Source organism: Mus caroli, unplaced genomic scaffold (assembly GCF_978045245.1).
Source record: "Mus caroli unplaced genomic scaffold, Mus_caroli_1 scaffold_13, whole genome shotgun sequence".
In the NCBI taxonomy this organism is placed as follows: domain Eukaryota; kingdom Metazoa; phylum Chordata; class Mammalia; order Rodentia; family Muridae; genus Mus; species Mus caroli.
The window spans coordinates 113,798,199-113,825,750 of NW_028227268.1; the positions used below are offsets into that span (position 1 = coordinate 113,798,199).

The window sequence follows — 27,552 nt, forward strand, 5'->3', positions numbered from 1 at the left end:
CTAGAGGGAATTGTCTGTATAAACACACCTAAAAAATATCCCTTTTATCATGGTAGGCCATCGATACCATCTACCTATTCAGAATTCAGTATACATAGTATTCAGGTTGGGGAAAGGTGAGACTAGCTCTTCACAGCTGTTGGGAACTACCTGATCACTTCATAAGGATGAGACTTCCTTGACCAGAATTTATACACATCCTTGGCCACTAGGCTTAGCAGTGAAACCCTCACCCTCAGGATCACAGCAGGTCTTCTCTCCACCATCTCAATCTGTATCATAACACACACCCTGACAACACACTTACCCTTAAATTTCAATGTAAATCTCAGTTCTCCCTAATGCACATCAGCTGAGTCTAAGACTACACTTAGGTTGGTATTCCCTGGGATAATTTGCCCTAAATCATTTCTAATCTATTTCAAGATGTGTCTCTTATATGGGACCCAAGTTAGGCATTTTCTTAGATTGTTTGTTTCAAACTCTCTGTGCAATATATATGTGTGTGTGTGTGTGTATGTATATATGTATATATGTGTGTATATATGTATATGTGTATATGTGCATATGTGCATATGTGTATATATGTGTATATGTATATATATATATATATATATATATATTTATATTTATATGTGTGTATGTGTGTATGTGTGTGTATATATATATGTGGGTATATATATATATATATATATGGGTATATATATGTGTGTGTGTATATATATATATATATGTGGGTATATATATATATATATATATATATATATGTGGGTATATATATATATATATATATATATATATGGGTATATATATGTGTGTGTATATATATACATATATATGTGTGTGTATGTATATATGTGTATATACATATGTGTGTATATATACATACATGTGTATATATATATGTGTATATGTGTGCATATATGGGTGTGTATATATATATATATACACACACACATATATACACACCCACACATGCACACACACACACACACACACACCTTTTGATATAATTCTTGTGTAGATAAAAGTCTACATTAATCGAGGTATTAATGCAGATATAAATACAGGTCTGTTTTTCAGATATGATTGCATAACCAAACTAGTGAAAAACATATATAAGTTCAAGTTTAGAAGGAGAAATTTCATATGATTGTGACAGTTGATAAGTATGTATTTTAAGGCACTAAATAAAACAGTGTTAGGCTAACGTACATACTTTTGTTTTACCAACATATAAAACTTAAGGATAGAATTGGATGACTATGATGTGTTACAAACTTCAAAGCATCTTGGATCACATCTTTATCCTAAATTATTCATTCTGCATTGTGTGGCTTCCAGGTAATTTAGAAATTGAGCTAGAAGACACAAGTAATGTCCATGGTCAAACAGTGTGAGTGGAGTTAAACAAAGGCACACAGAAACTAAAATTTGAGTAGAAAATGTCATCTCAAGGTTAATCCTTTGTTCTCAATGAAAACATCCAAGCACTTTTCTCCAGCCTGCCTCACAGGAAACATCTCTTTTTTTCCTGTATTCATTCAGCCCAATTATGCCAATTAAAATAAATTGAATAAAAGCCTTTCTGAGCAAATAAAAACTTCAAAATATTTTATCCAGGATTAGCAGACAAATGTGAATAGCTAATTGGGGTGCTGCAGCAAAGACTCCAAGACAGAAAGGCTGTGCTGCAGGGATTAGAAAGAGCCCATGATGTCCTCAGAATCACAAACCAGAAGTGGAAGCAATGTCCCTGGTGATGTTCATATGCAAGATGAAGGGAGGAAGTAGGCTCCCTAGGAGAGGAAGTCTTTGCTTCAGTGAGCAGCACTGTGGTTACACAGATATTTCATGCCTTTTGAAAACCAAAACGCAAAGAGCTGTAAGACTCACAGAAACAAATAGAAATAGGGAAAGTGAAAATTCGAGTTATCATTTCAGAGTTTTGAAAATGTTCAAAACATTTGCATTATGAATGTTTATTGCAATAAAATGCATTTTATTCAGAGGAGGAATGAAAAAAAGCTAATAAAGGGGAGAAACAAAGCAAAATAATGATGAAAAGCGCTGACTTTATGGCAATGCGCCTCAGAATAAATACATTCTTAATAAATTTGCCAAATGCTGTTGGTTATTTTTATGAAACCAGAAAATGGTTGTCATATTTTCCTAATTTCACAAAAGGTTAAATAGCGCAGACTACAAATGATTGAGAAGATCCCAGAATGTGCAGGAACAAATGTCTGATCTAATGCTCTGTGAATGTCACTTTCAGAAAATAACTGAAAATGATCTAATGAGAAACATCTTGTCACCATCTTTTCTGCAATCGGTACCCCTAACAAAATAATGTCAAATGTAATGTCCTAGAAATCAAGGCTCACAAATGCTACCTAGACTCCAAAACATCATAAGCCACAAAATGTCACTGTTACTGTCCCACAATCACAAAATGTTGTAAGCTTCAAGATCTTGTGCATGTTTTTTTGTTTGTTTGTGTTTTTGTTTTTGTTATCTCTGAAAGCTCTAGAAATTGTGCTGCATTTGGAACTGAAGACTGGAACACATTATTTCCATTGCTCAGGCTACAACACATTCAATACACATTAGAACTTTGGAGAATATCCAGTAGACAAAAAGATTATTCAGAAAAGCATGCACACTCATCAGATTCCTGAGCCAAAGACTGCCCATATGCAGGTGTGATGTCCATATCAAAACTGTTCTGTGAAATTCACAATGAAAATGAGACATTGAGGAGGGAAAAGGAGCCAAGGATTTCCAAAAGGAAGGCCGTCCTGTGACCATCACTCTGCCAGGGGTCTCCTAGTCGATTCTCCATCACTCAAACTTAGCTCTTTTTAAAACCCATGGCAAATGGGAAAAAGAAATTTAAGATACAAGTCATGTCTACAGAGAAGATGCTGAAAAAACACTCAGTAGCATTCCTAGAGTAATGAGTAGGTATTTATAAAGATAGGACCTGGAAAGGGCCTTCTTCTATCCAGGAGAAAATCAAAATGTAGATTTCACCAGGTTTCACCTCAATTAGTTTTGTTTGAATATATTAGCTCAGGAAAGTTGAGAAACTTTTCTTACATACCTTCTCTGGCATCCCAGCTTATAACTGCATTCCTGAGTCATTTGATGATGATGTGATACTAAAAGTTTCACCAAACTGGTCAGCTAACTATGAGCTTAAAATGCATCCTCTGCACTAAAGTGTACAGTGTGAACAACAAACTGGAAATCAGCCCTCAACATGCAGAACCTAGACTCAAGTCAAATGAAGGGGTAACCTTTTCTTATCTTAGTAAACATTTGAGGGTTGCCAGTGGAAAAGGCAAGGTTGTAGCTAGGAGAGATAAACAAACTTGAAATGGGTGGATCCCATCCCCTAGAGAACAGACAGAACCCAGTACAAGGCTGGAGAGAAAAAGGAGTTAGGGCTGTGAAGGTGAGGCAGAAAGAGCTTTTCAGCAAGCCCTTGAATCATAGGGCGCAGGTGGCTGTTTATCCTTCCATGGGCAAGATAAAGAGAACCAGTTTGAGTGTCAGATGTGTAAGGAGGGGAAAGTGCCTCTTTTGTCTTTGTGGATCCAGGGTTGAACTGGGCAGAATTTACTGGAGCACAGTGGAAAGTAAATAAGGGAAGCACCAGGCTACAGTGGCCATATAGTCACCCTATACAGTTTCTGCTTCCTTGATCATATACACCAGAAACTCCAGAAATCATAACAAGATATCAATGGTAAAAGATATTTTGTCTTAGTCTCGTAGCAACCATCAGGGTGGTGTCAATCAAAGCCTATGCTACAGGTCCCTATTACCTGACCACTCTGGGTTTCATGTTCCCCCAATTGTAAAACCATGCATACACCTCTTAACTGCTTTGTTCAGGGTATTAAAACAGACACACAGAAAGACAGTCATGCATGACTAAAGGACAGGATATGTTCTGAAAAGTAAATCTTCAGACATTTCATCACACTGTCAGCCTTAAAGAACTCTCTTTCAATGCTGGGTAGTAGATGTCAGTCACAGAACATGACGGAACCTCTCAATAAAATCAGGAGCTATGATAAATACAAGCTTCATGGAGCTATTCCCAGGGTATCTGGCCTTACCATAACCCATTTTTTTTATAAGTAGAAGTAAATCTACACAGCAAAAAACACATTGCAGTATAACAAATATATAAACCAGCAATAGTCGAGCATTATATACAGCCAATCTTGATATAGCTGATGGCAGAGGCTTTTTACAACCACTAGTATTACACAAATGATACGCTGTGATGCAGTTCTTAAGGTGGGTGTGATGTCATCAAGCTATTGAGGTTCTTCATGACAATTGTATCCCCACCATTATGGGATCCATGGTAGATAAAACATTAAGATATGATTCATGACTACATTAACTAGGTCATCATTTTATGTTATTTAACACTAATATGAGTAATAAGCACCTCAGGGTCCTGTGCTTATTCTGTATTCCAAATACTCACACATTTTACAGTAGTGAGAAATTGGCTGGGAGAATCACTATGTTCTTTAGGAATACATATAAGATGTGCTGATCTAATAGAAACCACTGCATGAGCAAGAAACAATACCATCTGTATAATCCACTACAACTTCATGAAAGAAATAAAGCTAGCCCTAATTGCTGAGCATTAAAGTAACTTCTCAGTGGAGGAGTTCAAAACACAGACTGAAAGACAGTGGGCTATCAGAAGGCAATTGTCTGGGTGACAGAGAGCGCCATGTCTTATTAAGGGAGACTTTTCAGAGGTGCATTCATCCAGACAAAAGAGGCCAGCTTATAGCCACTTGCCAAGAATCTACCTCTTCAATCAAAAACTAACAAGAGGGAGCTGACAGAGAAAATGCCTATTAAAGACTGAGCCAGCAATTAGTGTTGCATGCCAAGAGCTGTTTGAGTACTCTTAGTAGGTCTCCTGCCGGGTGGTCAGTTAGCTGTTTTATTAAGGTGAGTGGTAGGCCAAGGGTCCTACAAAGAAGGGGAGAGATTCTATTCTGGTTTTATTTCTCTATAGAGTAGAAATAAAAACAAACAGACAAAACCCAAAGACTACAGTATTACAAAAACAACACAGAGAATAAATTATTGTGGACCAGTGAGTGCAGAGGCTAGCCTACTGTGAATCCTAAGACGTTCCAACCCCTACAGACTCTGATTGAAGAGATAAGCTCCACCTCTGTTTTCCTTACTCCTTTTGTAGAACCAGAAATCTAGCAAGCACTTCACATACTACAAAGAAGCATTCAAAGGGTAGAATGTACCTTAAGTATTTTCTATTCTGATACATTCCTATTAGAAATGTCCTCTAAGCTGTCTGTCAAGGCTATGTGCTTTGATCTCTCCACAGGAAGAAGCAAATCCCCACTTCCCCATTTCACCTGCTCTCTGTCACTCTCAGACAACATATGGGGAGGCCTCAGAGTTTTTTCAGTTTTCACTGGCCTTTGTTCTCCTGAAGCCACCCAGAAAACACTTTTGGAAGAGACATTTCTTCCTGCTCCCTAAGGAGACATGTTCTTCAATAACTCCCAAGTTTCACAAACACTCTGTTCCAGTTTTGCAGTTTCTGTTCCTGACCATCATCTTTAAGCTGGAAAGCACATATTAATACGAAAAAGAGAAAAGCTTAGAGATACAAAGTAAGAGAGGATATTATCTATTTTTTACTTAGCTCCTTGCACAGGATGCCCCCACTGACATTTTAAAATATACAATATGAATGTAAATTTTGATGGTGGAAAATAATTTCACCTAAACCCATCTGGTGGTATTGACTTCTTATCCTGGGGTGAAAGAACAGCCTTGGAGCCATAAATGATGGACCAGTATTTCTCAGTGGATCTTTTTTCCCCAGAAAACCCCAAGACTGCTTACCTCTGGGATGTACTGCTTTGGAATTCCACGGAGTCTACAGTAGTATTGAAGATGTTCCCAGCCAGTCAGGAGCTCATCCAGGGCATCCTGCTGTGGACAGTAGCCAATAAGAATGCCTACTTTGCCAGCAGAAGTCAGATCCACCATGTCTCTGCATATACAAAAGGAACATGCTGAAACAAGTATTCATGAATACATAATCAAACTGTTCCTTAAATCTGGCAGGCTCAACAATTGCTCCATTCCTATAGCTAACTAATTTTACACAAATACTTTTACCCAAAGATAAGTGAAAGGTATCAGAAAATGCCATTACAAAATGCATATCTTTGCACATGAACTATTAAGTTAAACGGAACTGTAAACCAGCAAAGCTGCTGATCTCACCACAGCTTCCAGATAATGAGATTATAAACATCCCCCTTTGTAAAGAACATGCCTACTTGAAAAGACATCACTTCAGGGACTGCTCTAATCACTGAGAAACACAGGAGGATAGATTTCCTTACTAGACACCTTCTCTGCTTTTTAAATCTCACCTCCCCACCAAAAACTCCAAACCCCTGTCCTTTTGATAAAACCTATATATAAGCTTCATTTTTCCAACCCGCCAGTTGATCACCCTCTCTCTTCCCCTTCCCTCTGTCTTTATTTTCTCCACATCTGTGTGTGTGTATGTTTGTGCATATATATACATTGCATATATATATATATACATATATATATATATATGCAATGTATATATATATATATATATATGACATCATTTTGCTTCATGAAACACTTGTGTGGGTATATATATATATATATATATATGTGTGTGTGTGTGTGTGTGTGTGTGTGTGTGTTTGACTTGGTTCTCTGGGGTTCTAGCAAGGATCCTAAGATAGTAGAGTACAAAACTGTTTCTTCTCCCTCCCAGTAGCAACACATGAGTCCAGCACATTCATGGGTTTGGGTGTGTGTGTGTGTGTGTGTGTGTGAACATATGTGTGTCAAACACTGAGTTTCATATTTAGCACATGATATGTGCATAACAAATGGCTGTCATAGAAATCTTCCCACAAAGAAACCATTGTCAATAATGGACAAATCCTTAAAATTTCAGTTGAAAATTTTATAGTTCAATTTAACTATAACAATTGTACATAAACTTGTATTGAGAATATGAAATATAGAAAAAAAGTTAATTGAACCATGCAAAGGTCTTGAAAATTTTCCATATCTTTGGTCCTCCTTGTCATAGTATTCCCATTGGGAGCAGCAGGCACCAGCATGACAAACTTGTTGTGACTGACCCAACAATGAAGTCCAGCATTTATGAGAGGTCATACTCTGTTCTATAGTTTTATTTTATAATGGGCCAAATCAGGAGTCCACCATTTATATTAGGACCATGAAGACTAATTTCACCCATAATGAACCACCTTCTATTGTCCCTGCCAAACCTCAGGGGCAGTGGTGTTCTTGTGTTCTATGACTTTACCTATGTCAGAATGTCCCAGGGCTGAAGGGTTCTTGGAGCAAGCATAGCATAGCTTCTTTCACTTAACAGTATACACCTAAGTTTACTTCATGCCCTCCTGGATGTATGTGAAACCCCAAAATTAATATGTTGAAAACTCATCTTTCAAGTAATGGTATTAAGAGGTGGCACTTTTGATAGGAGAATTACATCATAAACATGGGGATCTCAAAAAATGGGTGATAGTGATGTTTAATAAGAATTGATCTGACTGGCTTAAGAATAATGAAAAAAGAGGCCATGAATTTGAAAAAGAGCAATGAGGGGTATTTGGGAGGGTTGGGGGGCAGAAAGACTGTAAAAATCCAATATTAAAATGGAAAAGATAGTTTAATAATAATAATAATTAATAAATGAGATATCAAGACATTTGGAAAGTGCTACTACTGAGTGAATCTGTGAGAGCATTTCCAGAAAAGTCTGGTTCAAGACGGTACCCTTGGAGCAGGAAAGTATCCTCCCACCTGCTTGAGGACAGGACAAAAACAAAAAGCAGAAGGAGGCAGATCCACCTTTGTCTCCCTCCCTCTCTCCATTCCTGTCTCTCCCATCTCTCTCCTTCTCTTCCTTCCTTTCCTCCCTCTTTACCCTCCTCTTTTCTTCCCTCTTCCTCATTTTCTTTCCCTTCGCCTCTCCTCTTCCCTCTCATTCTTTCCTCCCCAGAGCTGGTGCAGCATCTTCCTTCCACCTCTGGGCTTGAGAGTTCTAAGAACACTCAGGACTTTAGACTGCAGAGTTTTCAAGTGAGAGTGACAACAGCCATTTCCCTAGATCTGGGTATGAGGACTTGAACTGAACCATACTGCCAGCATTCTGAGTCTCCACTTTATGAATGGCAAAGGCTCCACAGTCACCTGAGAAAAATTCTCCCAACAGAATACATCTCTTTTCTCTTCTATCCCCTCTTCCTACCACTTCCTTTCCTACTGTATTTTCTCTGGAGAATTCCTACTGGTTTATTATCTTTACAAAGGATGGCTGGGAGTTGGTGGCTGGGACCTCATAGTCTAGTTTTTCCTTCTACCATGGAAAGACAGAGCAATGAAAGCCCATGTCTGAAGCAGGTCATTTTCACCTGACCTGTGTCTAGTAGGACCTTTCTCTTACTCTACTGTTCAATAATGCTGTGATTGCTACACAGTCGCTTTCATAACTCCCATGGTTACTCTTTGCTCATTCTTGCATAGAAAATGAGACTGTCAAGGAAGGATGTCATCTTGGATTTGTAGTCTGATAAATAATAAATACATGTTACATCATGCCTCTCTGTGAGATATTTGTTTTTTTCTATGCAAAAATGCAAAGGTTAAATGAAAATTCAAGTTTCAAGTATCTTTATATATTTCATTACTAACTCTGGAAAGCCATTATACATATACATATACATATATATTATTTTGTTTTGTATGTGTTTTCTATAGTAGCAAGCATGTTACTTTAAATTCATTATCAGAGTTGAGGCCAACTTGGGCTTTGTTTTTTTGTGTGTATGACTCTAAGTATTTTATAATTAAAAAGAAATCAAATCCTTAACTAAAACTATTCAGAAAAGTCTTGGCCCATGAAACACTGGACAATTGGCTCAAATTCAGGACATATCCAGGTAAAGTTTAGCAGTGATAGGCATACAGAAGGAAAGTCTACTGTGATAAGAAAGCTCTCATGTTACTGAAGCTAGGGGTTTTGTAACAGATGAAGACAAGGTGCAGAAGTGGTTCCTGAGAGGCTGAAGAGATATGCAGAGCTGTACTATTCCTTAGATATAAAAAGGAGATGTGGTCCTACAGAGTCAGTCAAGGACTGAAGAGCCCATACAAGAGAAAAGGAAGAGAATCTGTAACTGAGGCTCTCCTGCCTGGCGACAGTGGACATAAGTAGGAATGAACAGCCTGGTACCCAAATCTCACCAAATGTAAAGCACTCATTGAAGTGGAATGAGTAGATACTAATGGAAATAACAGTGGTAAAGGCATCAGCAACAATGAAACCTTGGCTTTGGAACTTATGTAAGGAATTAGAGCTCATTGGTGTGAAAAGGACGAGTGAAATGGAAAGTCCAAGGAGCCTATTTACTCTATTCCAACATTTGAGACACGCAATCACTTATAAGCATCTTGCCACCTCAAATATTTTACTATAACTCAAAGAATACTAGGGAGAATTATATTTCCTTTTACCTAAAAGGCTCAGTAAAAACATATTAATCATCTTGATCTGAAACACCAAGAAAATGGGAAAAAAAATTAACCTAGATCATGAAGAATAATAAAACACAAACTAAATAAGTAGGTAAAATAGAAAAGACAAAACAGTAATGAAAACTTTCAAACTCACAGCTTAGGATTTTGGAAAAAAAAATTCTGTAACTCCAAACTTTAGGATACACTGGCCAAGAACAACAACAACAAAAAGATTCACATGATTAAAATTGCAACATTCATTTCTGTTAATATATAGAAGCAGAGAAGGTTTTTATGATCAATGAGAGATGATCCATGTGAGATGAGCAGGTACCTAAGAGTAAACAAGCCACTGAATATGTTCAAATGAGGGAGAACAAACTTTGCCAGATGCACAGGGAAGTAGGTTGAACAAGTACTTTTTAAATTGCCCACAATTTAACCCAGAATGAGATAATTTCAGTAGTGAGTTCTAGCAAATGTTTGAAGACTAACATCAATCCTTCCCAGGCAGTTTCAAACAAAGAAGAGACAAGTACAACTTTGAAATAATTTCAAAAGAATCATAACATCCTGATAATGAAACCAAAGACATGAGAGGGAAAGAAAAATCTGCAATTTATTAAAGCTACAGATGTATAAATTCTTATAAAATGCACATGCTCATCAACTAACAATCAGGTTTTAAAATGAAAATATTATAAATAAAAAATGTGTTACTGCCAGCTGTGTTTACATATGTATGTAATTCTACAACTTCAGAAGTAAAAGCAAGACAGTCATAAGTTCAAAACCGTGTTGAGCTATTTATCGAGTTCCAAGCTATTGTAACAAGATCCTGCTGAAGACAAAAAAAGAAAAAAAAAGCATTACTAATTTTTAATTGGTCAATGAGTGAATGAATTAATGAACATTATAACTCCAACTGGTCTACCTTAAACATTTTTAGGATTCAAATTATCCTGCTCTTGAGCACAGTAGAAATATTATTACTGCATAATACTAGCCTTGGAAGAGATGAAAATGCAATATACAGTTTATAATTAATGTAGATGTCTGTCCTACCATCATAGAGATGAAAAACTGTGCTTAGAACCTTTTAGGTCAGAAACCATGTGTGTAAGGAAATCAGGGACCCCTAACAACAGTAGCAGGGGTTGTTCCTGAATTTGTTGCCTACTTCCTCAGTGAAAGAGGGTGCACCTAGTCCTGCAGCAACTTGATGTATGTATGGTAGGGGGAATGGATGAGTGATACCTAGAAAGGGGCTTCCCATTCTCACAGGAGAAGGGGAGGGGAAAATGGGGAGAAGAATCCACATGAGAGGGTACTGGGAGGAGGGGGGCTGATATTTAAAGTGAATAAGCAAATAAAATTAATAAAAATTAATTTTTTTACCTACAATAAGAAGGAAATCAAATCCAGTAATACATTCAGATATGTACTAGATATAATATCTAATAAAGACATATAATAATATATAATATAATAGATGTAATATATAATAGGATATATTAGCCGCAAGGAAGATAAACCCAATGAATACAAAGTTTGTTTAATATACTAAAATTAATTCTTGCATACTTCATTAGAAGCAAACAAACATCATATACCATCCAAATAGACAAAACACAGCATTTGACCAAATCTAAACTAGAAATAAAAAAGTTTATTATAAAACACTATTTGTAGGAACTTCTCTATTTATATGGTTCCATGTATATTGAAAGACAGATCTATAGAAGCAAAATTAGGTTCATGGTTGCTAGTAGCTAGGAAAGGGAGTGGCAAAAAGAAAGTCTAAGGGGTGCAGTATGGTTTGAAGGTCATTAAAGTGCTCTGGGATTAAATATTGAAAACAATCACATTGCTTTATGAATATAACCACTACATTACACTTAAGATTATAAACCCTGAAGTATGTGAATTCTATCTAAATAACTCATAGCAGCATCAGTAAAAGAAAAATATACAAATGTCCTGTGGATGTATTTGTATCCCTTCATACCGGCACTCCATAGATGACTCTCCATGCCTGTAGCAGTGATGTTCATTTCAATACGAATCAATACTAATGGAGGAAATAAAATCACCATGATATGAAATAATATGGGTACTAATCATCTCGTTAACATAGGATTGTGGAAAAGAAGCTACCCATAAAATGTTTGTGCATGCTGTACAATTTCATTTTAATAAAACCTACAAACAAAAATAATCTATGATGATTAAAGAGTTTATTTGGTCTAAAGGGGAAAATGTCAGAGCTGCCAAGAACACTTTACTGACATATTGGCATACAGTGGTGAGAAAATGCATAAGATCCTTCAACTTAATAATTATCGTATGAAGGAATTATATGGCTTAATTTTAAAGTTCATATCTTAGGGGATGCTGCTAATCTCCATGTGTTAACTTGAAAATATCTACAATTTTTAGAGTCAAAGAGTTTGTTTTTGTTTTTGTTTTTTTTTTTTGAGGTTCTTCTACAATATTCTTCTGTTGACTGGCTCATCTCAGCTGCAAGGCACTATTAGGCAATGAACAAAGTTTCATGTAAATTATCTGGCCAGCTGGGTGATATGGAACACATTTGGTCGATATTCTCATTTGTTACTGACTCTAGACACTTTCTGTCTCTGCCTTGAGCATAGCCAGTATGCAATATCTGTATTTTGATACATTTGAGCTCTAAAACATGGAAATAGCTTAGAACAGGTACTCCAGGAGCCCAGCCAACCACACAATGAGCCTACTGTCTTCCATCTTCACAGTTAGCCTCCTCATTGGCAAGCGCAGTGGTGACTTATTTCTAATCGTGATTTTACAATTGAATTAAGCAGAGAGCTTTTCCCTATTCCAAGAGCAGGGCATTCTCCTTCTTCTGGTTTGTAAAGATTAGCACATTTCCTTTGCAGTTAGTAGAGCCCTTAACTGGATAAAGCTTTTTCACAGGACAACAGTTGGATATTTTTTCTGTTTTATTTTTTAAAATCTTCACATAAAAGCCAGCACCTCCAAAACTTTAGATACTTTTTTTTAACCACTGAGCTATACCCTAAGCCACAAGATATGCAGCACTTGCTGTGAAATAATATCTACATTTGAAAATAGTTTGGTATATAGCAAAGCCACACAGTCTGTTGTGCTAGAGTAGAGCCAGTACTTTAGTCAAACTCATGACACGTCAAGTCAAGCATACTGAATTTTTCCTAGCTGTATTTATACTTGTTTAATTTCTGATATATTATTTATTTTTATTTTATGTATACAAACATGTTGCATAAATGTATGTCTGTGCACTATGTGCCTGCAGTGTCCACAGAGACTAGAAACGAGCATCAAATCTCCTGAAAATAGAGTTATAGATATTTTGAGCTGCCATGTGGACATTGGAAAAGGAAGGCATGCCCACTGAAAGAGTAGCCAGAGGTCTAAACTACTGACCTATCTCTCTGGACCCTCATTAGTGTAAATACCTGAATCTCTTTAAGAATTTCCTTATCCGAATTTTGGGGAAAGTATGATTTAGTGAGGACAACAGCTATAGTTAAAGTCTTGGTAACCAGAACTGCTTTTTCAGTAGTGTGATACACTGGCCCATGTGGAGACACAACAGGAATAGCCCTATGCAGATCTGCATACAAAAGGATGTGGTAAGATAATGGGGCTTGAGCAAAGCAGGAGTTAATGACCTATCCAGAGATCATCTTAACTGACTGAGAAGGTGAGCTTATTTATTTATTGAAGTCCCTTCATCTAATTCAGAGGGATGCTAACCACACACTTCTTAAATCAGAATCACTGTCAATCATACTTCTGCTATTAGGAAATGCCCCCAGCCATTTCATAGTTTGCACACGTTTGCACTTGGTTATCTCAGCCTAATAGAGAAGGTCATAACATTCTGTATGCTTTATGCTTCAGCACTACTTGGGAAGACAAGACATTTTTCAGAGTTGGATCTGACATAAAAATGAACTTCAAGTGGCTTTTATCATGATGCATTTCAACTGTGTTTTTTTCTCTTTAATTAATGGCACAACAGTTCAAAAAATCCTAGAAATTAAATACAAAACTCAGAAGAACCTTCTGTGAGGTCTTTGCAGAGAGCTTTCTCACTCCGGGTATTTAATTTTCTTTATATTAGCAGCAGTCTGTTAACTGTCAAATAGTTAATGAGAGCAAAAGGCTGTTCAGTGGACCTGGCATGATTTGCTTTCCAGAACTTCAGTGTTTGTACTTTGCTTGCTTTTCAAACACTTGCTTAGCCTCCATGGCCCACATTTACCTGCAGGTTTAACTCCAAATTTGCCACACATTTTATTATCAGGTGACTGAGTCTGGCCTGATAGGAAGGTTGATATGTGTCTTCATAGATAGCCCAAAGTAACTGGAGCTATAAAAGAAGCAGCAGTGTTCTCAGGATATGGTAATTTGTGATGCTTTACCTATTAAATATAGATCAAGATTGTATAACTGAAGGCTGGAATGCATTCATATCCTACATTTAAGCTACAACTCACACATACACCACCTGTGATCTTGTCTAAGACAGGTGGAATTTTCTCAAGCCTTTTAGATGGGTAATTTTTTAATATATTTTTATTAGGTATTTTCTTCATTTACATTTCCAATGCTATCCCAAAAGTCCCCCATACCCTTCCCCACAACTCCCCTACCCACTCACTCCCACTTTTTGGCCCTGGCGTTCCCCTGTACTGGGGCATATAAAGTTTGCAACTCCAATGGGCCTCTCTTTCCAGTGTTGGCCGACTAGGCCATCTTTTGATACATATGCAGCTACAGTCAAGAGCTCCAGGGTACTGGTTAGTTCATAATGTTGTTGCACCTACAGGGTTGCAGATCTCTTTAGCTCCATGGATATTTTCTCTAGCTCCTCCATTGGGGGCCCTGTGATCCATCCAATAGCTGACTGTGAGCATCTACTTCTGTGTTTGCTAGGCCCTGGCATAGTCTCACAAGAGAGAGCTATATCTGGGTCCTTTCCGCAAAATCTTACAAGTGTATGCAATAATGTCAGCATTTGGAAGCTGATTATGGGATGGATCCCTGGATATGGCAGTCTCTAGATGGTCCATGCTTTTGTCACAGCTCCAAACTTTGCCTCTGTAACTCCTTCCATGGGTGTTTTGTTCCCAATTCTAAGAAGGGGCAAAGTGTCTGCACTTTGGTCTTCGTTCTTCTTGAGTTTCATGTGTTTAGCAAATTGTATCTTATATCTTGGTTATCCTAAGTTTCTGGGCTAATATCCACTTATCAGTGAATACATATTGTGTGAGTTCCTCAGGATAAAACAACCCTGAGATTCCACCTCACACCAGTCAGAATGGCTAAGATCAAAAATTCAGGTGACAGCAGATGCTGGCGAGGATGTGGAGTAAGAGGAACACTCCTCCATTGTTGGTGGGATTGCAAGCTTGTACAACCACTCTGGAAATCAGTCTGGCGGTTCCTCAGAAAATTGGACATAGTACTACCGGAGGATCCAGCAATACCTCTCCTGGGCATATATCCAGAAGATGTCCCAACTGGTAAGAAGGACACATGTTCCACTATGTTCATAGCAGCCTTATTTATAATAGCCAGAAGCTGGAAAGAACCCAGATGCCCCTTAACAGAGGAATGGGTAATTATTTAATTTATTTTTTATTTAGATATTTTCTTTATGTACATTTCAAATGCTATCCCAAAAGTTCCCTATACCCTCCCTCTGCCCCGCTCCCCTACTCACCCACTCCTGCTTCTTGGCTCTGACATTCCCCTGTACTGGGGCATATAAAGTTTGCAATACCAAGGGGCCTCTCTTCCCAGTGATGGCTGACTAGGCCATCTTCTGCTACATATGCAGCTAGAGATATGAGCTCTGGGGGGTACTGGTTAGTTCATATTGTTGTTCCACCTATAGGGTTGCAGACCCCTTCAGCTCCTTGGATGCTTTCTCTAGCTTCTCCATTGGGGGCCCTGTGTTCCATCTTATAAATGACTGTGAGCATCCACTTCTGTATTTGCCAGGCACTGGCATAGCCTCATGTGAGACAGCTATAACAGGGTCCCTTCAGCAAAATCTTTCTGGCATATGCAATAGTGTCTGGGTTTGGTGGCTGATTATGAGATGGATCACTGGGTGGGGTAGTCTCTGTGTAGTCCATCCTTTCATCTTATCTCCAAACTTTGTCTCTGTAACTCCTTCCATGGGTATTTTATTCCCTATTCTAAGGAGGAATGAAGTATCCACTCATTGGTCTTCCCTCGTGTTTTCCAAATTGTATCTTGGGTGTTCTATGTTTTAGATTGGTAATTAAGTAGGAATATACATGCAACAGGAGAATGATATCATTCTTTCAGATGGTATTTAAGGTTTAAGTCTTTCTACATATTTAACCCCTCTATACGTAGCTAAAATAAAATCCACCAAGCAGCCGGGCATGGTGGAGCACACCTTTAATCCCAGCACTTGGGAGGCAGAGGCAGGCAGATTTCTGAGTTCGAGGCCAGCCTGATCTACAAAGTGAGTTCCAGGACATCCAGAGCTATACAGAGAAACCCTGTCTCAAAAAAAAAAAATCCACCAAGCAAATAAATACCCTTCTAAAATTATATAGTCATAAACAATAACATTTTCATATTGCTGATTTTTCCTTCTAGCCCATCAAGAGAATACTATAAATCTGGGGCAACAAAACATGTCATTAAATAATGCATATGCTTTTTAAATATCAGTTGCAATTTTTCCTGTGTGCATTACTTCTGTTATATTTTTGTAACAAAATATCATGGTCAAAACAAAATTATGAAAGGAAAAGTTTATTTTAGCTAATTACTTCAGATGGATAGTTTATGATAGCAAAGGACGCACGGTGGTAGGTGAGATCAGGAAGCTGAGAGATCACATTTTTATCCACACAGGAAGCAGAAAGTACAAATGGGAAGTGGGGTGAGGCTATAACCCCCAAAGCCCTCCTTAGTGGCACGCTTCCTTCAACAAGACTATACTTTTCTAAAGGTTCTATAATCTCCCAAACAATGATACTAACTAGAAACCAAGTACTTGAAAACATAAGATATGAAGGGTACTTTTTATTCAAACAAAGTTCTATTTAATATCCTTTTCAAAGACCAGGTTAATATCTCATAAACCTATCTTCAAAAAAATGTGGATATGCTTATCACCCAATGCACTGTTACTAGAATTTCATGGTATGTTTCTGTGAATCAAAATGGCATCACTAATGACACATGTAGACTATTTATAAAGTATTAACTTCTAGATCTCAGCACCCCAAGTTGTCATCACATTTAACAGCTTTCTGGATAATAAACAATAATGTCACTATAGATGCAGTAGTTTCCTGGAATATACACCATACACATATTATTTCCAAATATGTATAATACAGAGTCAAATTATTATATATGTATTATTAATTCTACAATAAATATTGTCATGAAAGTTTATTTACTCATTTTTGTATTTAATTATGGATGTGTATTCTCTGTCCTCCTTCTCTGCTTCCTCCATGTGTGCCTGTGCTTCATGCCTCTACTCTCCTCTACCTACATACCTAGGAAGAAAAACTAGACATAGGCTTTCACACTTGACATAGTCAGATTTTTATCCCAAACTAGATCTACACTAAGAATGACATCTCTAAGTATTCTCTAAAATACTCACAGAATAAAACAAAATCTAACAGAAAAGAAAGTGGCAGGATAATTTGAGTAGGTGAAATAAGGGATAATAAATAAGTCTAAACTCAAGAACATGTTGTTAGGACAGCGGGGACAAGGACAGAGGTGCCAAGCTTCACACTCAGGTTTTAGGGATCAAAAATGTTTCACTGCTATATCTTGAGAGTCAAATTTTTGTAAAGTTCAAAGGAATATCACAGGATCAACCTGGATTACCATACTGATGCAAGACTTTTTAAAAATCCATAACACTAGATATTGCCTACTCATGTTTACACACAATGATGGTTCAACCTCCAGTGAGGCAGGTTAACTAAGCAGGTTTATGGTTTGCTTTCACTTTTCAATGATCAAGCATTAAGTAGAAACAGATGATCATAGACTCTTAGTTATTTGAAGGAAAAAAGGTGGACAATATTTTTGAAAACTAAAAATGGACAAGATCAGTATTAATTCTCAGATTACTTTAAAACAACAACAACAACAAAAAATAGAGCATACATAGGGCTGGGATGTGGCTTAGTAATGAAATGTTTGCCTTGCATACGTTGAGACTCTTGGTTCAATGCCAGGAATGTATTTTTTATGTTTTATTTTTCTGAAAAAGAGAAAACTTGGTAAAACATATTTATTTAAATTATAGTTTTAAACATAATCCTGGAAGTACTCAATAAAATAAATTAAGTATACATAACTCAAAAGTAGAGATATTAAGCTTAAAAAAAAAACAAGGTAAATTAAAAGAATCTCATGAAGTAGTTGGCCAAAATTTAAAATAAATATTAGTTTTTCTTTTTTACCAATTAAAGTGGAAAAAACAGCCATTGCCTTATGAATCACATAAATAAAAAGAGGTGCACAGAATAAGCAATACATCAATTGAATGAAGTCTGTAGAAAGCAGCTATTGTTAGTGGAAAGTCAGGATGTTCTCCTAAGTGATAAAGCTCAAATCTGTACACGAATTGGTAATTATAGCATTCTTTATGTATTTCACAACAGGAAAAAAAAAACTAATGGCAAAGAACTTTGCCTTGATGTTAAAATATAAAACATAGCCTTTAAGAAAAAGATAGGCACACAGCCAGAGAAGTTAAAATAAATTCAAAACTAAAATCATGTAAACTTATCTGAGGGTACATCAGCAAAGACTGACTATCTCATCAATGTTACTGTACTTTATGTGTATCTGTTTTAGAAGATTGAATTATAAGTATTATTTTGCTCCTTATATAATAAAAACTTAATAAGGATTTAGCAAAACAAAACCCAATAGAGTATCTGAATTATCACCTAGGGTAAATTCCACTATTGAGGTAAAAAAGGCTTTTCTAAGCACTAGCCTACAGTTATAATAAAACACACAAGCTAAGGATTATAAACATTTGAATGACTGAAAATGAAAACCTCACTGATTGTACCTTGATCACTACCTCACTGTCATTGTACCTTGATCATAAAAAGAGAGCCATTGCATTAGATCTTCCTTCGCATAATTGTTCCCATTTGGTGTTATGTAGCAAAAGTATACAGTTTATTAGCATTGGTGGGTCTTTGGAGAGACTAATGTGTCTTGTTTTGTTTTGTCTTTTGTTTTTGTCTTATTTCAGAATGCGGTGTTTCTGAACACAGCCTAGAGACAGAATGTGGCTACACTTATTTCTCACATTGCCAATAGATACAACATCTACACGATGCAAGTTCAAGTATCTTAATGAAATGAGACTGGAAAAGTGGGGATAGAGAAGGACAGAAGATGATGATACAAGAGAAGATACAGAAGCTTTATAATTTGTCTTCCCTGTGGAGACTATAGGTGGCTTCCCAGGATGCTAATAAACACTAAAAGTAGGGTGGGGCATACTGTACAGATGAATTCTACATTGTCTCATGGGTGATGGACAGTGTTGCATATCTAATTACCCAAGAAAGAACAATAGACCAAAGAATGAATTCCATCTGAGTCCAGCTTGATGAACCGATCAATTTGTCATCTGACATGAGCCAGAAGGAAAGTTACTTGTAGGAGCATGGTGAACTGAAAGGCAGTGAAAAGCTTCACCCTATGCAGGCATGGCAACTCATGAAGCTCCTCAACAGAGCAGTCCTAGCCCAGTCAGCCTTCCATCTCTTATACATCCTAGAGGCTCCATATCACCTGCAGCTGAGAGGCAGGAGAAAGCAATAGCTATAATCTCAAGTGAGGTGTTGATGACTCCCCCACTCTTCTACAAAGGAATGATAAGCATCTCAATATAATTACCATAGGCCATCACAGTAATGTCCCTTTATGATGCCTGAGGAAAACAGCCCTAGAACAACATAGACAGATGATCTATATAGATACTGTGAATCAGCTAGTATCTTCATCTATTGTAAAAATAAAAAGAATGTGCACGCACATGTGAGCACAGGGATGTGTAGTCTCCCCTCCCCCAGCCTGAAACCTGCTTGCTCAGGGGTGGAGCTTCCTGCTCAATCGTTCTGCCACACCCACTGCTGAAACCTGCCGCTTTGCTGTTTGGAGCCATACACGTGGTCACCCTGCTACTGGACCCCGAGATTATTTGGCAGGAATCGGGCCCCCTTCCCCTGCTTCATAACTGCTTGCGGAACAGTAAAATTGAGCTTTGATCAGAATGCCTGTCTTAGCTGCATTTCTTTCTCTCGCCGCCTAGCCCCTCTTCTCTTCCAGGTTTCTAAAATGCCTTTCCAGGCTAGAACTCAGGCTGTGATCTGCTGGCCAGACACAACATTTGGCGCCCAACGTCGGGCGCCAAACAGGGTGACCATGTGTATGGCTCCAAACAACAAAGCGACAGGTTTCAGCAGTGGGCGTGACAAAACAATTGAGCAGAAAGCTCCACCCCTGAGCAAGCAGGTTTCAGGCTTGGGGAGGGGAGACTACAGGGATGCATACACACACTTTCATAAGATTTTTGTTTGAAAGTAAAAGAGACACTAGAGGTACTACAAAGAGTCTGAAACTTAGGAAACTACATGACAAACAGCATGATTGTTTTTTGACAGCCATGCTACAGAAAGGGTTACTTTAATTCATCTAACTGAGAACTTCAGGGGTGAACAGAGAAAGATTCCTGGTAGAACAGGCTCTCACAGAAACTACCAAGTGCTAATCTCATACTTCCCATATTTCAATATCCAAGTATTAGTATAGGTAATGGCAAAAATTTGCCAAGTGCTCATTATGTTTCAGGCATAGGTTACCTAGTATATTCCAAATGTTTTGGCTGTGATATACTTTTGCATCAGTCTCTGAGAAAAGTAATTTTATCTCATTTTTAACATCCAAATCATATCTCCAGTGCATACAAACATAAGGAGTCAAAACTCATTAGAATCAGTACATAAAGCAATGACTTTTAGGTAAAATAGGACTGTTAGTTCATAGGTGATTAGCAAAGCAGCCATGTTCTTAACAGCATCACTAAAGATAATCATCAGCTCAGTCACACTGGACTCTTTAATATTAGCATTACCGTAAATGTTAAAAAGGAATAGGGAGAAATACTGTTGGCACTGAGAAAAATTTAGTTGCTACCATCAAACTGTGACTAAAGCACAGCTTGCTATTTCTGTGTCACAGCTTCTTCCCTTGTGAAATAAAAAAGACAAGTCACTCACTGATAAACTAATATAGTAAACTCTTCTATATACAAGTATATGGAGTCAATCATTTGGGTACCACAGACCTAAGTACATCGTGAATATTACCTTCTGGACACAAAAGGATGATACACACACACACACACACACACACCTGGAGGATTCACAGTAAAACAAACTCAATAATTAAAAATCCAAACACCATATGTTGGCAGAGATATGGCCAATGTTCAGTCCTAAGACAAACTTAAGAATAAACTTTCTCTGTGTCCATAGAACTAATACTAAAGGAATTCAGAAATGGCATGCTTTGTTGGATATGCCCTAGGTTTCTAAAGGCAGGAACATCTGAAGGTAAGTTCCCACCAGGAGTATTTTCCATGAAGTTTCCAGCTTATATAACATACTAATTCACATGTGCAGATTAGAAGTCATTACATGAACTGCATAGATGTAATATACAAACTTTCAGATAGCTGTGGCATTGGAAAATGCAAAGACAAAAAACAAGGTACCTCATGCTTGTGTTTTACATTTGATTCCCACCCTCAGAGGCTTCTCTGTTCATTAAAGGAAACAGTTCCATATTGGAAGACTTTTAGATAATAGCAGAATGGAGATCTATAATAAACCAGGACCTCAGCTTAGCTTTTGTATTTAAAGTCTGAGAAGTAAGTGATTTCTTCCAATACCCCTTTTTACTGAGCATTATCTCCTAATTAACAAAATGCTTAAGGACAGTTCTCTGCAAAGAGGCTTAACAGAATTTTCTTCATACCACTCTGTAATATTCTCAAGATGGTTTCCCAAGATGGTTTAATTATGCTGACACACCCCATAGGAATATGGGGAGATATTTATTGGTACAAAACAATATCCCAGTAAAAAGTAACAACTTAGTGGCATATCCTTATAACATGCCTCCAGAATGTTATACACACAAAATGTTTTCCATTAAAAGTTATATATATAATGTTTTCCAATAAAAATCACATGTACAATATTTACCATTATAAATTAAACACACACACACACACACACTTGTATTAACCCTATTAGTCTTAAAAGGGTACACTGGATCCAGGATGACAGAAACTACTGCATAATATAAATTATACCAGTAAGTTACCATGTTTCATCTGCATTTGCTATCAGCAGACTCTGAGAACAAGAACTGCCTGTTTTCAGACTCAACCATATTATCTCCAGTGTCCATATAGAGTCCTTACCTTGGAGCAGGTTGCTACCGTGACACTATGACACGGCCTAAGGGAATTAAAAGCATTGCTCCTTGGAGAACAATAGAAGGTAAATCATTTCTAACTCCTATGCCTGCAAGAGGGAGCAAGAGGTCTGAAACTCATCCATGGATCAAGGGTTGGAGAAGGCACTCCCCAGATCTCTCTCAATCAGGAACTTGAGCATGAATGTTGAAGCAAGGCCACTTTTCTGCCTGAATTTGATTTTCAAGCACTCTCTTTGATGGTGTTTTGTTTGCTCTCTCTAGATTGGTCCTGACTTTTCATTTGGAAGGTCCACTGAAGAGAAAACAAACTCACCTTGAATCCACATTAGGAGTTCTGGCCAGCTAATGCCTCTGGCCATCCTCAGTCATTTTTGGAGGATATATCAGGTACATTATATACCTGATATAATGATGTTACCACCTTCATGCTATTTGTTCTTTTAGTTTTGTTTGCTACATACTTAGTAAGTTTGTTCATTCAAAACTGAAAATAGGAATATCAATAGTCTTAAAGATTGTTCTTTGGATAGAACTCTCACATAAGGCAATGAACTATAGATACAAAGCAAATATACACAAAGAACTGAGCATTGCACTCAAAAGCTGAGATCACTTCAATGTGTGTCTGTTCAGACTGTACCCACTAAGAACATGGGCAGCCCTACCTGCCATGGGGGACAATTAATGTACCTTGGTGATCTTTATTGTGCCCACTGAAGTCAGTGCTGCCAGCCAAATGTAGGAGCCTAGGGCTGGTTTACAATCTTGATCAAATCTTCCTTAGAATAGAACAGATACCACTTTGTTTTTCTTTTCAAAGAATAAGTGGTTTTCAATGAGACGTACTTTGTTCTAGGAAAGGATAATTTACATGAGAATATGATGATGTGACAGACTCATGACTGAGAACATGCTGGCTTAGAAACCTAGAAGAGTATAGACAGGCAGTAACATGAAGGCAGCTCAGAAGTGCTAAAAGCCTGACATAGTGTCAGTTGAGGAGCTGGGGAAATGAATGCAATCTATCACCAGGATTTTATTAGAGTTCATGTGCGAGAATGTGTGCAAATACTGTGTATACAGACAGTATACAGACACCCTCACATGCACGCATAAATATGTGGAATTTTGGTCTCAGAACTGAGGACTACGAGGATAATCACTTAAAATTAGATAGGATTTTCCTTCATTCTTTTCCTAACTCCATAACAGCATCGTTGCACGTTTATCTACTTTAAAGTGGAAGAAAAACCACAACTGGCAAGCAGCTCCTATTTGGAGAGCTTATACTACAGCTACTCTAATCTCATCTGAAAGTCAAAAGGAGGATTGGGTTTTTGCAAGCAGTATGCCAGCTCCATGTACTTTTATTTTGGAATTATACGTGTTTATAGGAAGCAGAGCCATTTGTATATAAATTCTAAAGTGCTATGCCCATAACACTGAGCATTTCGATGATGTTATAGTAGTTAATAGTTATTGCTCACATGAATTCTGTAATAGTGGTCATTTACGAAAGGAGAAAACCACAGCCCAAACCAAATAGCTGTCCCAGTTACATGTGTTAAAAGGTAGTGATCTTCAGAAATGCTGATCTAAAGTCTCAAGCAAAAGTCTTGTGTTTCAGAAGAAATTTGGAACCATTTATTACTTAAGTGCCTCATAATCTAGTACATACAAGTGGTACACGATTTGGAAATAAAGCCTGGATAAGCAACCAATGTAAGCTACAGTCCTCCACCTTGATCATTGTGGCTGATGAAACACCAGCCTGCTTCTATCCACGACATTCCTCTGCTGTTTTCTGATTATACTCTGTCAGGCCAGGTGTTGTCCTGTGCTCTGAAAAAGACTCTGTCATATGGATCCCTCCATAGGCAATAACAGAAGCCCTCTGTATACATATGTGCTGGCTCAAAGGCTCTGGAGTTGTCTCTGATATTACTGAGAAAATAAGTTTCTCTCTTTAATTTATTGTAACGTAATTTTCAATACCAGAAGCCTTCAGCGGCTACTATTTTGAAAGCTGAATCTAGTTTTGTTTACCTTTACTGCAATCTGCATTTTCTTTTGCATTGTTTTAAAGTTTGTCTTCATTCTGGAGATTTTTATTTCACCACATAATGATATTATGAAGGCATATTATTTTAATGCAAGAGAAGTATGTTTGCTTGGCCTGAGGAGTCATCTGTTTTATTAATACTGGAAATCTTCCAGCCATTATTTCATCGGATGCTGTGTCTCTCTCCCTGTCTCCTCCATGCTCAGTCTGAAAGCTAATTAAACTTATGTTGGACCTCATCTTTATTCTCTTCTTATTCATTTGTTTATTTCTGAGATTGACCCAGGCTGGCTTTGACCTTAAGGTGATGGATCCTCTTGGCATAGCCTAAGGAATGCTAGGATTCCAGATGTGAAACATCACACCCAGCTTGGACCTTCTCTTTCCTTCCTTTTCAAAGAACCATATTTTCATATTTTTCCATAAGCAGCACATAATTTTAACCCACTCATTGTGGTTTTTCTTTTAAATTCAATAAGCAGCATTTTCGGACTTAGAAGGTTTGCCATTTTCAAATGTGTCCTATTGTCACAGTTTCCATACATTCTCTGTGGTCGATTTCCTGTTACATTAGATTCTCAGTATGACAATTCTCATTTTTGTTGAATCCATTAATTTATACCCACAGAAGACAGGTGTCATGTGTGGACTCCTTTAATGGTATATTTTCAACTAACTGAAAAATCTTGATATAGGGATTGTGTTTCAAAAAAGTCTCCTCATACTTTCTTCTCAAATATACCATGGACTCAGTAATATGAAGCCAGTTTTTGTCAGTTCAACCAATTTTTAACTCACAAATAAAAGTCATGTATCAATGTACAACATCATTGAAATGTGTATGCATTGTGGAAAGACCTAGAACCTATCTTTGTGTGATATACTTTCCTAGGGGATGGTACAGCTGCTGGAGTCCAAACCACAGAGGGTATAAACCCAGGGTTCCAATGTGCTAAAGATCTTTCCTTTCTAACTCTGAGCCCAGAGAGAAACTGTCAAGATTTGTCCCCATCTTCCTATGGCACTGTGGGCATTTTCAGTACCAACACCTTCAGGAAGTATATGGCTCTTCCAAGGCCCAGCTCAGCAATTCTCACTGTGCAGAGCAGTGGTACAGCACCTCCACTCTTGAGCCTACTACTGAACTCAGATCCAATGCACAGTCTCATATCTGCTCCACTCTTGTCTCAGCTATGACATCAACCGTGGCAATTCTTCTGATCTATGAGCATCTTTCCTCCTACTTATGGCCCAAGGGGAGCAATTGTGAAATAGTTGGACTACTTTTTAGTCTTATAATGGGTCTATTTTCCTGTTATTTGAATCTTTTATCTTAACTTATTCAATACATTTCATATAGTTAGTTTAGCAATAATGTTTTGAATGAATGTATCTTCCCACTTCCAGCTAATATAGATAAGATGAAAATTGATATTTTCATTTAGCCTTTTATTTAAGTTTTTCAGGGCATAAACCCCTACAGGAGAAATTACTATTTCAAGGACTTTTTATTCTTACTACCATATATTTATTTTACACATCATCATTATTACTCTGTTTTACTCTCTTTATGAAATTCTGGGCTACTATTTAAATTATTATGATGACAGATAAAAATACAAATCACTACCTCCTCCTCTCCCCAATTTTTTTTTGAGATAGTATTTCTCTGTGTAGCCCTGGCTGTCCTGGAACTCACTCTGTAGACCAGGCTGGCCTCGAACCCAGAAATCTGCCTGCCTCTGCTTCTGCATCCCAAGTGCTGGGATTAAAGGCGTGCGCCACCACTGCCTGGCAATCCTCTCCCCCATTTTAATATTAATGGTAGAATGTACTTTCAAATATCAATTCATCATTTTTTATATTGTGCTAATTTTTTTAAAGTTAATTATGTGGGTGTGTGAATATGCACACATTAGTGTAAGGTCATTAGATGCCCCAGAGTTGGAGCTACAATCAATCAGTTGTGAGATGTTTGACATGGTTCTGAGGATGAACTTAGGTCCTCTGCATGAGCAGTACATGCCTAACTCCTGAGTCATATCTCCAGCCCTCACGCTTAATTCTCAGGTATATTATTTAAAATATACGATTACTGACTATTCTCTTTAGATATTTTATATCACTAATATTTTACACATGTCTATCAACCCTGTCCTAGTGCATGTAATCTTGAGATCTAACGTTTTGGTGTATAAATATTTTAAATACATATTTAAACAGACCAATACTTTATGTTATAAATTTTATATTAATCGTTTAAGAAGAATGCCTTCAATTAGTAAAAGATGTTCATATTTATATTACTTCTAGTTCTCGAAGTAATTTGGCTATTTGGTTTTCTTTTCCCTTTAAGGAAGGTGAGATTTTTCAGACTATACTTTTTATTTTTTAATCTATTGTGTCTATGGTTCCACAGATAAAGATACTTAACTGGAAATGCACTATTTATTACAAAACCTATACAATGCATTGAAATATAACTTAATATCTATTATCTCTGAAGAAACCCATGACTAAGCTTCTCTCTTTTTCTACATAAACTTCAGTGTTAAGCCTCCTCTGTACTCTTCAAAATCACTTACATTTACCATAGGTCTATACAACTTTGTGAAAAAGAATAATATGAAGACTATTGAGATTTCTACTTATCAACATCATATATACTGATATGTGATGGTGTCTTCAATCATGCTTATTACTGTTAAAAATGTTATCTGATTTAAACACCTAAATAAACCATATTCCTGATTCATGTATACTTTATATGTGCTATTGCGCTTAAATGTCTTCCCATTATGTCTACTAATTTAAATATACTATGTGGAAAGAATAGCAACCTAATTATTCTTATTTCCCAATTATGCCTTCTAACAGTGAAATAAATTCCAGAAAATGGCTAAAAAAAAAAAATGATGACAAACCTCTATTCTCTATGGCTTGTTCTAGTGGGGATAAGTTCTATCTATTTAATCTAATTGTTACTATAGGAATTTGCAAACCAGTATGTGGAGTTTTATTTAGGAGCTCTGCATGAAATGCAGACTTACTGCTTGTATTCACAGCAATGGTAATTTTTCTCCATATATATTATCTCTCTCCATCTCTGTGTGCATTTTCCTCAAATCTTACTTAAAGGGCGTTAATGTGTCTACGTGTTCTGTTTTGTATTATTTCCCAAACTGCCCCTCCTTTCACCTGGAATGTTGCAGTAACACTGTGTTAAATATATCATGTAGAATTCATGTTCTTTGAAACCCAGTTTCTGAACATTTAAA

The 27,552-nt window shown here is 37.1% G+C and overlaps 1 protein-coding gene across 1 annotated transcript in view; it reads right to left on the minus strand.

Annotated features, from left to right (window-relative positions):
* The window catches only part of Abca13 (ATP binding cassette subfamily A member 13), a 485,227-nt gene that overhangs the window by 61,978 nt on the left and 395,697 nt on the right, over positions 1-27,552 (minus strand). The window contains exon 56 of the mRNA XM_021177120.2: positions 5,923-6,073. Coding sequence (XP_021032779.1) covers positions 5,923-6,073 — 151 coding nt within the window. The remainder of the gene's footprint in view (positions 1-5,922; positions 6,074-27,552) is intronic.